Source organism: Dermacentor albipictus, chromosome 5 (assembly GCF_038994185.2).
Source record: "Dermacentor albipictus isolate Rhodes 1998 colony chromosome 5, USDA_Dalb.pri_finalv2, whole genome shotgun sequence".
In the NCBI taxonomy this organism is placed as follows: Eukaryota; Metazoa; Arthropoda; class Arachnida; order Ixodida; family Ixodidae; genus Dermacentor; species Dermacentor albipictus.
In genome coordinates this window covers 158,051,921-158,069,780 of record NC_091825.1, presented here as the reverse complement: position 1 = coordinate 158,069,780, position 17,860 = coordinate 158,051,921, and the positions used below count along the sequence as shown (strand labels likewise).

At 41.5% G+C, this 17,860-nt stretch overlaps 1 protein-coding gene across 13 annotated transcripts in view; it reads left to right on the top strand.

Annotated features, from left to right (window-relative positions):
• The window catches only part of LOC135916648 (kynureninase-like), an 86,090-nt gene that overhangs the window by 45,577 nt on the left and 22,653 nt on the right, over positions 1-17,860 (top strand). For all 13 annotated transcript variants that reach the window (XM_070539216.1, XM_070539217.1, XM_065450087.1 and 10 more), the window contains 4 exons: positions 9,761-9,843; positions 12,167-12,228; positions 17,547-17,618; positions 17,716-17,790. In XM_070539216.1, the coding sequence (XP_070395317.1) occupies positions 9,761-9,843; positions 12,167-12,228; positions 17,547-17,618; positions 17,716-17,790 (292 nt within the window). The remainder of the gene's footprint in view (positions 1-9,760; positions 9,844-12,166; positions 12,229-17,546; positions 17,619-17,715; positions 17,791-17,860) is intronic.

Below are 17,860 nucleotides of genomic sequence, written 5' to 3'. Positions count from 1 at the left end.
CTACACTATCATGTTTTTTCATTTTTGGTGCTGTGTGTCACTTGTGGTGGTTATAAGTAGGTATTAAGGCAGGTGCTCTGACACAGGACTAAGCTGGATGATTCAGCTCAGCTGTGATGGCCACACTTTAATCAGGGCAAAATGTGAAAAACATCCATTTGCTGAAACTTGGGTGCAATATAAACGAACGCCAGATGGTCAAAGTTAATCTGGAGCCCCTAGGTAGGACATCCCTCTGTGCCCAGTTGCATAGCCAGATGACTGCACTACTTATTTTACATTATGCTTGTCTTTTTGCTACAAGACAACTTATACAGTGAAACCTCGTTAAACCGTAGTTGGCCGGACCTCGGAAAAAGTACGTACTAAACAGTAGTACTGTTTAACCGAAATAGCATGAGCTCGCGCCCACTTACCTGTCAAAACCGGAACACGTAACTCAGAGAGAGAGAGAGATAAAACTTTATTGTGTCCTTGATGGGGTTAAGGGGTGGCGGGGGTCGGGAGACTAACCCCCAATCCACCCCTTCCTCAGACGGCGGCCAGTTCTTGCTTTCTGGCGGCGTCTTCGGCCATCCGGACGGCCCAGAGCTGCTCCTCTGGGTCTAAGCTGAGCAGCAATGTCTCCCACTGCTCGGCCGTACTAATGATGCGTGTGTTAGTGCGGGAGGTGTTGGTGGGTGAGGCTTTGGGGCATTGCCAAATAATATGATTGAGGTCGGCGCAGGCTTTGCACAGTGGTGAGTATGCGTCGGGGTACATGCGGTTGTAAAGCACGGGGTTCGGAAAAGTTCGTGTCTGAAGGAGTCGCCAAGTGGTGGATTGAGACTTAGTCAGTGATTTGTGTGCTGGGGGGTAGCGTAACCGCTCTCTGCGGTAGTGCAGTAGAATTTCTCCGAACGTGACCATTCGGTCCCGCGCGTGACCGCGATGCAGAACAGAGGGCTGGTCGGGATCGGAAGACGCAGGAGAAGGATGATGCGCCCGGTGTGCGAGAGCTCGGGCGGCATCGTGTGCGGCTTCGTTTCCAGCCAGACCCGAGTGACCAGGGGCCCAGATGATCTGCACGCGGCGTTGCCTTGAGGGAGGAGTCCCAGAGAGAATCCTCTGCGCTTGGGGTGCTATTAGTCCTCTTGCGTAGTTACGAATGGCCGTTTTTGAGTCGCTGATGATGCAGTGTGCATTGGTAGCCGCGTAGGCCAAAGCGATGGCCGTTTCTTCTCCTACTTCGGGTTGCGTGGCGAATATTGATGCGGCCGCGGAGAGGTGGTACTGTGAACCCGCGACTGCGACGACCGCCATGGCGTTTTGGTTGGGGTAGTCTGCTGCGTCTACGTAGGTTACGTCAGCGGCTTGGTCGTAGCGCTTTTGTAGTTGTTTAGCTCTTTCTGCACGTCGCTCCGGATTGTGTTCAGGGTGCATATTGCGAGGTATGGGCGGGATAACTAGCTGATCACGAATGTTTGGAGGGATGGGTACTTTTGGTCCGAATTGGGTGGTGTAGGTTATGCCTAGGGTGCCTAGAATGTGCCTGCCCGTGGTGGAATGGGCAAGTCGTTCGTATTGGCTAATACGGTGCGCTTCAATAAGCTCGTCTATGGTGTTATGAATGCCTAGGGCGTCCAGTTTCTCGTTAGAGGTGGTGATGGGAAGATGTAGGGCTTGTTTATAGGCCCTCTTGATCATGGTATTGAGTTTGGACTTCTCAGTTGCATTGAGGCTAAGGTACGGGGCGACATAGGTGATCCTGCTCAAGGCGTAGGCGTACACCAAACCACTCATGTACACCAAACCACTCGCCTCATTGCACGCATCGGAAATCGACATCACGGCATGAAGGAAAGCAACCTTATACGCCTGGTAACGTAACTCAGAGATGAAAGGGGAAAAAAACATGCAGTATTTATTCACTTCGGGCGACAAAAGTGTTATTTCCATTTGATGCCGCAGTGGCCTAGCAGTGATGACAACGGCCTAAATCTTACTGAAGCTGCATGCCAGATTTTCAGCCAGCCCTCTCTTCTCGGCAAACACTCGCATGGCAGATTCCTCGTTGACGTTACGTATTCTCCGTGCACGCGTGCGGTAGCACTGCAGAAGTCGTGGGGCGCCTTTTTCATTGCGAGGTGCTGTTCTCGTCGCGACGATTGCATTCATGCGGCTGACATAACGCGCAGCTTCTGCTACGGTCGGGCCTGAATTGCCCATGCTATCACTTTCTGTGTCATCCTCATCACTGTAGCTGGTCGACACTTCAGCAAGAACAGAGGCAACGATGGTGAAAAGTTGAACCTCGTAGCTGGCATCTCTTCACGGTCGCAGCAGCACTGCCAAGCAACTTCTTTGCGTTCCAAATGCCACACACCGTAGTCAACAGCAGATCCCTGTCGCATGCCAGCGCTGACTTCTTTGTGTCACATTCGATAGCACGAATGATGTCTGATTTTTCTTCTATGCTGAGCACCCGGTGTCTTTTTTATCCAAGCTTCGACATGACACGATTCCTCGCTTGCGCGACGCCACAACATAGCCACAACGCTCTCTGGCACGGCGCCAAAATGATGTTGATGTTGGTGTGGCTTCACACGCAAACACACAGGGCGCTTGGAGGTGATTGCTCCGATCTCTGAGGCTTGTTGTTCTGCCGGGCCGCCCGATGGAGATGACGCACTGCCATGCTTGCGCGACGAAAAGTGGAAAAACTACTTGTTAACTGACACGTACGCAATAAGCTGGTACGGTTTATGCAGATGCAAAACCCATTATGTTCAATGGCCGCTGAGTCGGGGAGATGACTTTACTACTTTTAATACGGAACTACTGTTTAAGCAGGTATGGTGTAACGAGGTTTTACTGTATCTCCTTGAGTGTAATTGGTGAATATCCCACCATAGAAAGTTAAAATTTTTAGATTTATGGCAAAAAATAGAATGCATTGTCATGAGCATTGTCAGTTGCTTGCACTCAATCTACAATCTGCTTATTCCACTTATAACTTTTTTTACGGTTCCATTAGTAGTGGATAAAGCGAGAAGAGAAGGTTATTTATTGAAGAGTAGTGTTTTGCCAATGTGCAAGGTGCCTGCCTTTTATTCTGTGATAACAAGCTCTGGCAAATGGCCTCTGAGGACCTTAACGATTGTCTAAAACCTTATAATAATACCGTGACATATATACCAAGTGCACATCATATAAACATTGCTTAAAAAATAAAAGCTGAGCTTCAGAAACACGGTACAGCAATATTGGTACGAGCTTATCATGCCTTGTATGTAAAGTTGGCTGTTCTCTTGTTGACATGAATGCAACCATATCATACCTGCTTTAAGTGAATGAATAGGCTTCAGAAAGAATCATGGTACGATGTTGTCCTGCCCACTTGTCTTTCATAATGCTGCCAGAGTGGCAAATTTGAAAAGGGCCAGCTTCTTGCCTGCCTGCGGGTTGGGTAAGGCAATGAATGACTTGCTTGGTGACTATCAATTTACATAAATTGGTGTGGTTACAATATGCAACTAAGTTATGTGGCTTGTAGTAACCCTAAAATGTTTTTCACACAAACGCACACACACAAACTATGTTTTTAGAAAATAAAAATATAGAGGCCTTAGTGAGAAGACTCAAATATTGATAAAAGACTTACAGTAAAATATTGCTTTAACTTTTCATTGTTATTGCATAGGAAGAACAATATAATGCAAAGTTGGAAGCTGCTAATTCAGTGTAATCTGAACCTGCAATGAACAGGTGATTTCTTGTTTTTTCAGCAATTTCAAAAATGGATTACAAAAATTGACATCTTACAAATCGTGCATTATATCATGAAAACTACTGAAATATTTTTGCAAGTTGATGTGTTAGCTGTTATTGAGTTGAATGTTTTTCGGTGCAAGAAAGAGCACTAATTAATGACAGTGAGCAGATTTGGCAAGAAATACAAATTTCTTGACAAATCTGCTAGGGAAACTGTTAAAATATCATTCTTTGGTATCACTGTACTCTCCATAATAAAGTGACATATTGTTTTTAGTTAGCAGAGGGTTACTTTTGCATTCAAGGCAATGCTCAAGATTTTTAAATTAACCCGCCATGGTTACTTAGTGGCTAGGGTGTTGGACTGCTGAGCATGAGGTCGCGGGATCGGATCCCGGCCACGGCGGCCACATTTTGATGGGGGCGAAATGCGAAAGCACCCATGTACTTTGATTTAGGTGCACATTAAAGAACCACAGGTGGTCAAAATTTCCGGTGTCCTCCACTACAGCGTGCCTCATAATCAGAAAGTGGATTTGTCACGTAAAACCCTATAATTAATTAATTAAGATTTTAAAATTGTCAACACTAGTCAGAACATTAAAAAATAAGCTACATCTCCACATGGCGACTGTAAGGGCTAATAAGAAAAAATCAAATCAGGCACTGGAGTGCACTTTTGGAAGCTGCCTTGCTGAGAAAAAGAGAAAAAACAAAAACAAAAGCTGAGGGACTTACTATGAAGCCGGTGCCATATATTCTGTAAACTAGTAATTTTTTGCAGGTTTGTCAGCCAAACTGACTTATCTCTCGTCTGCAAGCATGCATAGTGCTTAAAGAGCATAACACGTAGGCTAAAAGATGAAGAAAAGCAAACATGTTTCAGGATGATTATTTACTACAAGGGCATCCTCTTTAATTTGAACATTTGCAATGGTTGTTTGGCTATACACTCCTATACAATGGCTTTGATCTTTGAAGCATTTCAGTGTTGTAGGGCCAAAAGTGATGTAAATGTTGATTATGCATATGCAACTTACTGTTTTATTCCCAGAGCTGCTTAGAGCAGGACGGGCTATACTGAGCACATATACCCTATAAACCACGAACATTGCCTGGAGGTACATTAGATGTATCAATTGGAGATTGAAGACCTCCAATAGAGGTTGAGATTACTTTAGCTTACGTGAAAATAACATTGATGGTACTGTCAAAAGTCCTCTTTTCTTTATGTTGAAAAGATGTTATATAAATAGCTCTACTGGATATTTGTTACATTTTCTGGATATTAGTGTAAAGCTGAAATACGCTGCAACCGCGTTACCAAGATTAAATTTTGTAGATTCACATTACTGTGTAGGGAAAGTTTAGTATATTCTAACTGACAGACCGTAAAAAGAACATAAAGTTTCAATAATGTTGCTGAGAAATAGAAACTTGCGAGACTGCCTGGCGTCACAGGGCTTTTGCATATTACTTGCTATGTTGAATTTTATATCTTTAGTAGGCACTATGTGACAGGTGCAAGGGGAAGAATGCCACAGAGCAAGATCAGATACCTCACATGAACGCAGAAGTGTTCGCGCTCGCCCGCCACATTGGCGTGCAGAGTGCCTATTCTTCAATATTCAAGACCTCACACCTGGTACAAGTGTATCGTTACATTAGCTCACATTTTAAGAGCGAACTGAATGTGTAAATAGGAGAGTAGATGCAAACATGACATGCAAACATGATAGTAATGAACTATAATTTGAACAAGTGGAACAAACATTTTTTTCATAAGGAAACTGAAAAAAAAAAGCCTCTGGGAGGACAGCTATTCATGTGTGGTCGAAAAAGATTTGTCAGAATACATTGGATATATATATATATATATATATATATATATATATATATATATATATATATATATATATATATATATATATATATATATATATATATATATATATATATATATATATATATATATATATATATATATATATATATATATATATATATATATATATATATATATAATACAATAATTAGTTGTTAATAATTAAATACTAATTTGTTTCCAACGTTGTGGCCAGCTGAAGACCAGCCTTTATCAAAAGTACATTATTGCTATATTACCAGTTGTAAGAAACACTTCTTCAATTATATATGTATATATATGCATAATAATGAGGTTACAAATGGGGATTATACATACAGTGGGACGTCCCATAGTTAACAGACTGTACAGGGGACCTCCCATTACAAGTCAGTAGGATATATAAATACAAAGCAGCTATATTCTTTAATTAATATTCTTTAACTTTAATTAATATTCTAAATCCATATGCTGCCTTTTTTGTTAAAGATAAAACATGCTCGCCAAATTTTAGGTGTTTATCTAATATGACGCCAAGAAATAGTGCACTATCAGTTGGATAAAGTACACTGGAAGCAAAGGTTAGCGATGGATACACTGAGATATGTTTTTGTTTAACTGAGAAGATGACGAAGTTAGATTTTGCAGTATTAATGTGTAGTCTGTTTAGTTGGCACCAGGTTACAATATTTGCCACGTCGTGATTAAGCTTACACATCAATGAATCAAGACTTTTGTCTGAGGAGGAGATGGTAGTGTCGTCAGCGTAAAGGATACAGTCAAAGGACTTTAGGTACTTTGGGAGGTCATTAATGTATATTAAAAAGAAGAGAGGCCCTAATATAGATCCTTGTGGTACACCAATGTTAGTTGTTTTAGGGTGCGAGTAAGTGCTGGAGATTGATACAATGTATTCTCTATCTTTCAAATAGTTACGTACTAATTGCAGTGCTGGGCCAGTTATACCAATAGAGTCTAATTTAGCAAAAAGGATGTTATGAACAAGTGAATCGAATGCTTTAGAAAGGTCAATAAATAATGCGCCAGCGAAATTTCCAGTGTCAATTGCCTGCCGTATCTTGTCTGTTGGAAATATTAATGCCAAATCAGTTGAGTAACCTTCCCGAAACCCAAATTGATTTGGTGATAGGATGCAAAATTTTGATAAATAGCTTGATAAGTGTGTTACGATTAGTTTTTCGATAATTTCCTGAAGAATGAAAGTATAGTTATAGGGCGGTAGTTAGACGTTAGATGCTTATCTCCCTTCTTGAAAACAGGGATTATTTTGGCCTTTTTCAAAGAACTTAGATAGATTCCTGTTTTAAAGATAAGGTTCACTATGTGATAGAATATTTCAGATATTAGGTAAGCTATCGTTTTCATGAGAGATGGGCTGAAGTTATCGAGACCAGGTCCTGTATTTTTTAGACTGGAAATGACTGTGACTGTGTCTTCAGGTGTTGCGGGATGGAGGAAAAAGCTATGGGGCATACGGGGGTAAGTCTCGGTCAATGAATCTTCGCACTCTTCATTATCTGCACAGAACGAATTAATGAAGGAGTTTGCAATGTCCAAAGGATTATCAAGGAGAAGATCCCCCGATTGTATCATAGTTATTTCGGAATTGTGATTCAACCGACCTAAAAAAGAGTTTAATACTTTCCAATGCTTTCTGACATCATGACCTGCAGACTTAATTTCATTTTCATAATACGTCATTTTAGCTTGTTTGAGTAGTTTTCCTAGTAAGTTAGAATATTTATTATACCTTTCATGAAGTGCTGTGTTAAATGGCTGTTTTTTTTGTTTTTCTGTAAAGGTTATCTTTTTTCCTTAAGCAGTTTAGCAAACTGGTGGATAACCATGGGTTACGAGGAGCTGAAAATGTTTTTTTACAATTCATTAGTACCGTGGAATCTGAAATAGCTTTAGAAATTATTTGTGAGAATGTATTATAGGCAGTTTCAGGGTTATCACATACCATTACTGGGGACCAGTCTGAAGCGGCAATTAATTCAATAAAAATTGACGAATTAAACTTCTTTCTGGTGAAGCTTGCATCAGTAATGCGAGCCGTAGAAGTTAAGCGCACGAATGTTGGTTAATGATCGGTTATCGAAGCTTCAACAACACCACAGTCAGGGTTAGTAAGAAGATTGGATACTATGTGGTTGATAAGAGTGCCCTGTTTATCCGTGGGACAATGAGTTGGAAGAGTAATTACGTTTTTATATCCGAACCCATTGAGGCAGCTAACGTAATCATTAAGTAGTGTGTTGGATGTATCTAAAAGTTTAATATTAATATCGCCCATGATAATGACATTTTTCTATTCGAATGTTAAATTATGTAGCAAATTACCTAGGGCTAAGCAAAACGCGCTTCCAGATGATGAGGGTGAATGATGGATGCAGCCAACTATTAGCTTTTTCTTATCTTGTGAAAAGAATGTATCATCAAATTCGATCCAGACAGATTCACAGTTCGCCACGTTGAGTGTCAAGTCAGATCGCCTGTGAAAACGCAACTCTGAGGACACAAAAATAGCAGCACCACCATGATTACTGTTATCACGGTGGTAGTATTCGGCTGAGTACGAAGGAAAGCAATACAAGTTATTGTGGGATGCGGAGAACCAGGTTCCACTAACGCAAATAACAGAGAAATTATGACGGGTAGATGATAAAAAATTTGTGATGCCATCTATGTTTTTTTGCAGACTTAGCGCATTGAAATGGATTAGTGAACGGCAGTGCGATGAAAAATAAGCCTCAAGTTCTTCAGGTAAAAAGTATGTAGCCGTTGGACAGAATTTAAAAATTGAAAGTTGGAAGGCTTATGCAAAGTTAGGTAATGATAGATAGATCAGAATCAGAAGCAATGCAGAATACCCTACTATCGGGAGATTTCCGCACTTTGATTTGACAATTTTCTGTCCAGATGAACTGCCAACCCCTTTCCTTCTTTAAGGCAAGCGTCCTGGAGAACAAACGCTTATTGTCTGGCGATAGATGCTCATTGATGAATATCGCCGGTGAGTGCTCTCCTGAAAACCCTATACTTCGGGTATTCAGTCGGGCCTTTCGCGCCTTCTTCATGAATTCAGTTTTTTTTTTTATCGAGAGCAAAACTGCACGATTATAATCTTTTGTCCAGACTTTGCTGGTACGCGATGAACTGTGTCGACATCTGTGGCTGAGGCTGTGCGGTTGATTTTGTCGGCGATGGCAGTCAGGATTGTGGTACAATCCTCCCCCTGGGTACAGGGCACCCCCTTTATTTCTAAGTTATTTAATCTTGAGTGTTGCTCAAGGTCAGCGACTTTCCTTTATAGGGCCTCATTTTCTGCTTTCATAACGCGGTTTGCCGCAGATAACTCAAGCTGTTGAGATCAGGTTGACTCGACTACTTCGTTTAGAAGCTTTAGGCTGTCATCCGTGCAACCAACATCAATTCTCATCACACCGACGTCTAATCCTGTGTCCTGAAGCTTAGTTTGTATGCTAATAACAAGCCGGTCGACTAATTCATTCAACTGATGTTTGAATATAGCTTCTAGCTCGTCCATTCGCTTACACAGTTCAGCATTTGTCGGCATTACGAGGATGGCTAAATAGTGAACACAGTGTGAGCACAGAAGCAGAGGAAAACAAATAGCAGCAACAACAGTAGCAGCAGCAGTTGCAGGACTTGAGAAATTCTAAAAAGATATTGAGAGTAATAAAAGCAACCGACAAACTTTAGGTGGTAACCGACAAACTTTAGGTGATACTGTTCAAACGGTGTGCGCCAATAAATGTATAACTACCGATTGGTGCTTGAATGATATCCTATGTACATCCACAATACGTTATCTGGTAGCCTAACAATCATGTAGATATTACGTCCTATAAGCAGCCACACTTTTTCTTATAAAAACAGCACGTATGTAAGACGTAACATGTACGTGACTTAAAGACATTGACGTTTGGGTCAATTGTAGACATTGAGGAGATGTTCATGGTTCACAAGGTAGTAGTTTAGCTAGACACTACTAACAACATTGCTGTGTTGGGCTGCATTCATAACCATTGCATGTTTTATGATTTCTCAGTGTCTTGGAGTTAAGTTTAGTTGGTACTTCTAAAATAACTTTTGCAGTGGTGCAGAGTGCCATGTGCATGGGTATCTGCCAGCAGCCACGTGTGATCTCTACCCGAGGAAGCTCATGGCAGACATCGTAGGTGCGACCTAATTTTTTACAATGTTTTCTCTTTGGTTGATATAACTTGTAGTTACTCACCTGCTAGACAAAATCTTTAAATTGGATGCTGCATGCATTAAACTGTAGACTTTACATCTTTGCCCAAAGCAGTGCTAATGGTCACAATGCAAAGTACACATTTGGCTCATCGTGACTGCCCGACCAGATGTTGGTGTTCTTCCAGCAAGCGTAGCAGAGGACAGTGTGCACCCAAAAAGTTCCTGAGCAGCTAGATGTAAAGTGGCACATTTGCATCTTGCGTTTTAGAAGACACTGGCTCTCTCAGCTGCCCAAATTGCACTAGGGCCAACGCTGGACCAGCATTTCTGTATGTATGACCATAGGGGTCCAATATATGTCCACTCCATTCTGACATATGTACAATTTAGGGCCAGTGTGGTCCAATCTTGACCTTTCTTCACTTACTGCTAGGGTATAGTATATAGAGTTGCGAGTTTAGGCCTGCTGTCAGCATCACTTAAGTGGAGCAAGTGCAAAAAGTAGATGTGCAAAGTGAAGGTTACTTGAAACTGCACTGTCAATTAATTGCACACATTCAATGGGCCCACATTCAAACTGCACAAGCCAGGAAAAAGATGACACACAAGTGCAAAACTTTCTTTGCTGTCATGCATTAATCATAGTTATTCTCACAATGTTCACTGAAACACCCTCTGTCTACTTACCTAAGATACCTTGGTACAAAATAGGTGCGAAGTAAAGCAAAATTCTGTGAACTGTGTGAATCTGTTTCATGGTTTCATTAATTGATGATAAATAATGTGACAATGCTATTTTATTGTGTACTAAAGGTTTTAATTAGAACATGTTTTCTTTATTTCTGATGGGTTGCGCAAGAAGGAATGTAATTTTGTAAGTGTTGTTTTGACCTCTTGCTGTCCCTTAAGGAATACTGTAAACCTGTAACATGTTGATCAGCATATTGAATGCTCAAGTTTATTTAAGAATACTGAGAACAGACAAAATGATGTGCATACCGAGCTAGTGTTTATAAATTTTACCTGATGCAACTTCACTTTTTTTTTGTGCACTTGGACGTTACCCGAATTTCCCTGTCATCCATTGTGTGCAATGCAGTGAAAGCTAGTAGTCAGCCTGCATGGCTTTTTTATGGTCAATATTGGAAGACTTATGGCACATTGTTTGGTGCAAATGTCTAAACAATGCAATCATAACATATATTTAGAGAGCTTTTCTTTGTGTGTGTGTGTGTGTGCGTGTGTGTGTGTGCGTGTGTGTGTGTGTTAAAAGGCACATGTGTATTGTTGTCAGTAGTAGTAGTAGTAATGAGACCAGGGCTGGGCTACACATTTTGCAAGGCAACAAATGTGATTTCTAGAGGTCGGCGAATATTTGAAGTTTCAGTTTCAGTTTATTGTTCATTTAAGACACATGGTTGTTAGTAGTACTATACAAACGAAAAGTCAAACAACTGCAGTGGGACCTTCGGTTAAAGGGACACTCACAGTTAACACGGACACTCACATTATGTTTGCCTACCTCTAACGATTTTGCAAGTGCTCGATACTTTGAGATGCATATTCCTCGCAGGAGCACATCATTGTGACTAAACATATTTTAAGAATTGGTGCACTGTAGGAATTTACAATGCAGCCATGAAAAATTGCTAGGAAAAAGGAAACGGTTGTGCAAGCAAAGAAGCTGCTGAATATGGAAAGCTTCCACCATGTTTGTAGAGAGCTAATTTTGGTGCTAGGTAATGGCAGGTATCGTATAGGCCCCTAGATACCGGTGGCCAAAAAAAAAAAAATATTCCAGGGCATCTTAAAGAAAAATAATACCACAACTAACTACATCTAGGCACATATTTCTGCAACTACTGACACTGGCTATAATCACCACCATGCCACACATCACCCTTTCTTCAAGCAATATTTCAAGCAGAAGGATTGTGCAAACATTTATGCTTGTAAAATTTAGCACTATGCTCATCTATGATTTGCTTTGTGTACCACACAGTGTCCTCTAGGTATTACTAAAATTGTAGTATGTACCTAGAAAATTGCACGATATAGATATATAGCCTACAGGGCATGGTGATGCAAGGGTTTTAGTTGACTTACTTCTGATTTCTTTAAATAAAAGGTCTTTATAATCCTCACAAGCATTTTTTAAACCAAAACTGAAGTGCAACTTGCCCTTGAGCTGTACTTGTGAATATTATGGGCAGTATATGTCAATACTTCACAGAGAATCACACTGCAGTGGTTGCACATTCATCCTTGCAGAGAGTCTGACACCTGGTTTTGTCTCCCTTATAGGGGCTGATCCAGATGAGATTGTTTTCATGAATGGTCTCACTGTAAATTTGCACTTGCTTATGGTAAGTAAATGCTTCAAAGGATACTGCACGTTTTGCACAAAAATTCTTGTAAAATGACGCCGTCCGGTAGTTGACAGTCAGCAGCCTGACTTCGTTTCTTTAATTGAATTAGACAGTCATTTTCAAATGAAGTATCTCGTAATTCCTACAGTCACAAAACTTCAAACAGAGATTGTGAGTGATCGACCTCTCTCATTGATGTCATTCAACAAAATGTCAGTGAGATCAGCACCATTTCTTTTTTCATTCAAATTTGTCTTAGATGTCACCCTCCCTCCTTCCCTTTTCTTTGTGCCACTACCTTTATCTTCACATGTGCACAATGTAATCGAAAGAGGGAGGAAAAAGGGAGGGAGGTAAAACTGGCTAACGTGAACCATTTCTTCTGTGCTCATTAAGTGACATGATTTCTCATACTGCTGCATAATACTGCAATAAACAGTCATGGAGCACTAAAGGGCCAGTTGCTTTGCATCGCTTATCATGCTCGCTGTGTCTATCTTTCATTTATCATTGCATTCATCTCAAGTAGCATGCTAGGTGTGCTGCCAGGCAAACCTCTCCAGTTTTCACTAAAGAGCCTCTGTTTCTCTCTCTGATTTGCTTTATATAAGAAGGTGGCAGAGAGCATCAAAATGAAAAGAGCACAAAGCACAGCTTGCATGTGTTTTTGTTGCAATATTCTCCTACAATAGGTGTTATTGGTGGTGGGGAGCAGGCAGGTTTAGCCTAGCATTCTTGGCGGTAATTGTTCTGCTTGAGTATCTTATAAGTTAGCAAGGGTGCGTCACCAAACGTTGATCAACTCCTTGTCTGAAAGAAAAGCCTTCAACAGTCGCTGAACTCCCTGATTACTGCGGGGCTTTCGGGGAACACTATGACTTTAAGTTTGCATGTGGAGTACCTCTCTTCTGTAAGTTGTGAAGCAACGTCTTTCTTTTTGCATCAAATTGGAGGCATAACCAGGTGAAGTGTTCCACATCACCATTTCACCACATAAGGCACAAAGCGGGGAAGTGGATCATAGTCTTAAATAACCATTTGGGACCCATTTGGGCGCCATTTGGGACCAAGCTAACATTACACTCATAAACAGCATACAAGCCATTCAAAATCATGCAGCGCGTTTCATCTTATCAAACTACTCCCGACATGCTAGCGTTACCTCACTGAAGACAACACTTAACTTGCCAGAACTTTCTTTCCGTCGTAGATGCTTCCGCCTTTCGCTATTCCATAAGATATACCACCACAACCCTTTGTTGAAAGAACAGCTCATCACCCAACCGTCATACATATCATCTCGCTCTGACCATAGTTTCAAAGTTGGTGTGCCGTCTTCACATACTAAACTTTGCAGTAATGCATTCATCCCTAGCACAAGCAAAGATTGGAACCACCTTCCCGCCACCGTTGCAGCCATCCTGGATGCCGACACCTTCAAAACCAGCATTCATGAAACGCCACGTTGAATCTGTCTTTGTATATTGCACAAATGTTTTGTTATGTTCGCCCACTCCTTTCTGTAATGCCTTCGGGCCCTGAAAGTATCTTAAATAAATAAAAAATAAACCATGCTCGGTAATAGGCAGAGCTAGTTCTAATGTGATATGAAAAAGCAGCCTCTCCAGGAGTAAGTTCTTGGATCCCATAGGGTTAATGTCCCCACAGTAAGCTTATTGTAGCCTGTACTATAGCTTTTACAATAAGATGTCCATTATATTGGCTTGTGCAACGCTCTTTAATTTTTATTTGTCACTGAGTCTACCATTATTTTCTACATCTAATTCCTTGTGTTATTTATTAACATTAAAAGGACCGACAACTAGCCAGAATGTGTTGCGACGTTGATGGAAATGAAATGACCATGATTTATAGCACGCTGTTTGGAATTTAAGTAGGAAATATGATTTTAAGTTGGCAAAGGAAGTCGGAAAAACCAGTAAGTGGCGAGGCCTGCGGTGAAATCTTCATACTTCAAAATGAAGTCAAGAGATTGCTGTATGTAAGTCTGCTGTCATTACCAACAGCATAATTATTGCTTAAAATTGCAGTTAGTATATTATTAGACACCTGCGCTTTATTCTATGTGTATCACGAAGTTAAGAAAACCCACGCTAACAAGCGGCGCTCATGTCGTCCCTGTTGTTGCTGTTGTACGCACGCGAGTGTAGCACGAGTTTGCAAATACCCAGAGTTTTATCATCTCCTTGTGATATAAGACGCCATCGACGAGTTGTGCCATACATCAGCGCGTTTTTTACCTTCGTGTCAGCGCCTCTGTCACACTGTATCAAGGCCAAGCTCTCGGCCGATCATCGACAGATTGTCGTCTTCGGTACAGTATGACAGAGGCACCAACACGAAGGAAAAAAAAAATGCTGTCGCCGACAGTCGGCAGGCCGAAGTTGGTGTCGGGTTGGCCTAGTGTGAGTGAGCATTTACCAATTAGCATTCTCCAGGCACGTTGCTTTGTGGGGATGCACTGCTCACGCGTCCCCTGATATGTTGTTTTCCTGTATAGCTCTCGTCTCCTGTAATCTGGCTTCGCCGCGTGGCTTGGTGCCAGCGGCAGTCGGTCTAGTTGAAGCGCATTGCGAGAGATGGCGCAAGTGTGGCTCTGCTAACACCACCTAACGGCGGGGTTACTTGGGCGCGGAAAGGAGAAGGCTCTTCCTTTTTGGTTCAGGGTCGGCAAGCAGCACAGACGTTCTGCGCATGCGCCGATTCATGCTTCTGCGAGACCATCTCGCGAGGCTTACCGCAGGATGGGCGAACACGATCGTTCAAACGCGCCACTGTTCACGTGACTATACATGCTGATGACCAGGCGTTGGTGTCCAGCATGGGGTGAACATATTCACTCGTTACCCGGTTGCGGTGAGTCGGACTTCCGCAATTTGTCGCACACCCATCGCCATGTTTTGTGGATAGCAACTTGGCTAGCAGGCATTAGTCTATGAAAGGTGCAATAAATGCCCTTGTGATTGTTTGCACTACTGTGTTGTCGTTCCTTTGCCCCAAGAGCACGCTAAGAACCCCACAGTTTGTGTCGGGGACGATGGTCTATCGTACAAGTCGGATTCGTCACTTCCGCTGCCGCTTTCATTCATAGAAGTATGACGTTCAGGTGCTACTACGTAAGGATTTAAATTCTGAGCATGCATGCGAGCTAAAATCCTTTGTTCCAGCTCGCTCAGGTCCTCGAGAGACGACACCGGAAATTAGAAGCGCATGCTTGGCTACAGCAATGCGAACCGCATATTACATGTAAAAGCGTCATTTCGTTTTCGATGCGCTTGATTTTGTTTTGACTAGTCAAATACCGAAGCAGTTAGGCAGGAAACCGCAAAAACAAGTAGCTATTATCGCAGAAATACTTTAACACTCTGGAAAGCATGAATCGCTGGAACATCAACTTGATAAACAAAATAATACTTTCTCACACCTACGGCTGCTCTTGTCTGCTTCCCACTAGTGCCTGCCTATAATCGCTATTGCGCTCACCTATCAGTTTTCAGCTTGCTCCCAGTCAACAACTTCATCCTCACTGCAGATCGAAAATTTCTGAAAAAATATTCCACGGCTTTTTCCTCATTACCACTTCATGATTAGATGCTCTGGCTGGTAAGCTTTCCATTGCACTAAGAAAAGTGGGTACCATGAAAAGTGGTTGCCAGTCCCTTTAAGCACCCTTTTAACTTGGCAGCATTGGACATTATCCGTTGTGGTACTCCTGCATGTAACATGTAATGAGGCAAGTCACATCTAATAGAATAATTTTTCTGAAGCATGGGGCTTGAGCTACCCTCACGTGCATTCACGTGCATTGAGGAGATGTCTAAATTTCTTTGTGACAAAAGAAATGCAGTTGTCAGTTTTGTTGAAAATACCGACCACAACTGAATAATTAACCCTTTGAGGGTCGATTTCTTTCGCCATATGTGACCGCCCAGGATCGATCTTTTTTTTTTTTTTTGCAGATTCCAATTCTTCTTGGAGAGTTATTTGTTAAAAAATGTGCTGCAATTTTTTCTTGGGTGACTGTAAAATGAGAAAAAAATATTTTGTGTTGCTATGTATGTACTCTTCATTCATGAATAACAACAATAAAAACAGGAAATAAACTTATAAGAATTAAAAATTTTGATGCATTGTTATACACATAGTTCAAGGCTTTGAAAAATGCGCACACGGAAGTATTTTTGCAAGACTCCAATGTTCCTGCTCGTACACTAATATGTACATCCATAGCGTAATCGAACTGCGTAGGTGCGTGCACTCAAGAAAGTATGGTTGTGTGCCCATCAAAAAAGCAAAACGTGCGACAAACTTCCGCTAATCTTCATCTTATCGCCAACCAGAGGCAGTTAGTTTTTGCGACTGTCAAAAAAAAAAGTAACAGAAACGCATGCATGCTGGCATCCTTCCTATGCGCGTCCCTGTGACCAATAAACGAGCAAGAAACAAGCGGTCACCCTTTTGAGCAATTAGTAACGAGATAGCCATCAGTTTTGCAAGCGCAAGAACCTGAAACCACCTACGGAACAAAACCAAAACCGCCGCCCGCCTGCACGCGCGCCAATGCGCGAGTTGTAGTATATAGACGCGCGGGAGCAAACTAGCTCTAAAAACAAACCATGCAACGAAAACTGAGAGAGGGCGGCACACGAAAAAAATTCCCTGTATTTCCACATAGTGGCAGCACAGGACAGAAAAGAAAAAAGTTAGGAAATTGGCGCGCTTTTTAAACTTACATACGGCGCCGTAAATATATGGCATCAACCATTTTTTGGACTTGTTCGCAGCGCCGTATATTTACGTCATTGACCCTGAAAGGGTTAAAGATTCATGCATTTTTTCTAGAATTTCTAACGAAATTTGTTGTTGTGGACTCCTTATTCGTGCTGGTTATTTCTTAATTTCTAATTTACTAAACAATGCCTATTTGCTTTTATATAATTAGGTATCCCTGGCAATTAGTTCTGTTAAACAGAAATTCTGATAACCTGAACCAACTTTCAAGGTATTCTCATTCGAAAAAGGAATCCCATGTAGCCAGTTGAATACCAACTCATATCATTCTTTTAAAGCCTCCTCCAACTATAAGCACTGCACTGAGGTGTAACAAGAATTTTGTGTGGCACGAAGTTGTCACTGGTTAGCAGTTGCACCCATGTTGTTTGAGAATCATTGGTGTTTTTAGCTCCAACGTTGTCTCTTTCATTTTTTGAAATCTGGCTAGTGCTGTCTCAGCCCACAGTTCTAGTCTATCTTAGATGATGTTACTACAGTACTGCATATAACCCTTCTTTCAGATGACGTACTACAGGCCACAAGGAAAACGATGCAAGATGGTCATCGAGTCATATGCCTTTCCATCAGACATGGTCAGTAAGTAAATGTGTGATACTGTAAACCGTACACTATGAGAAAAAAAATTTTTACGACATGCCACTATGTTTGTCCTCTTCATGACACTCGCAGTATGCTGCACAGTCTCAAGTAGCCCACCACGGCCTTGATGTTGCATCTAATCTTCTCATCCTAAAGCCAAGACAGGTATGCAATGTTCATAACTAGTTTAAGCTGCAAGGTAAGTTTTGCCTGACTAAGGTCATGGAAATCAGAG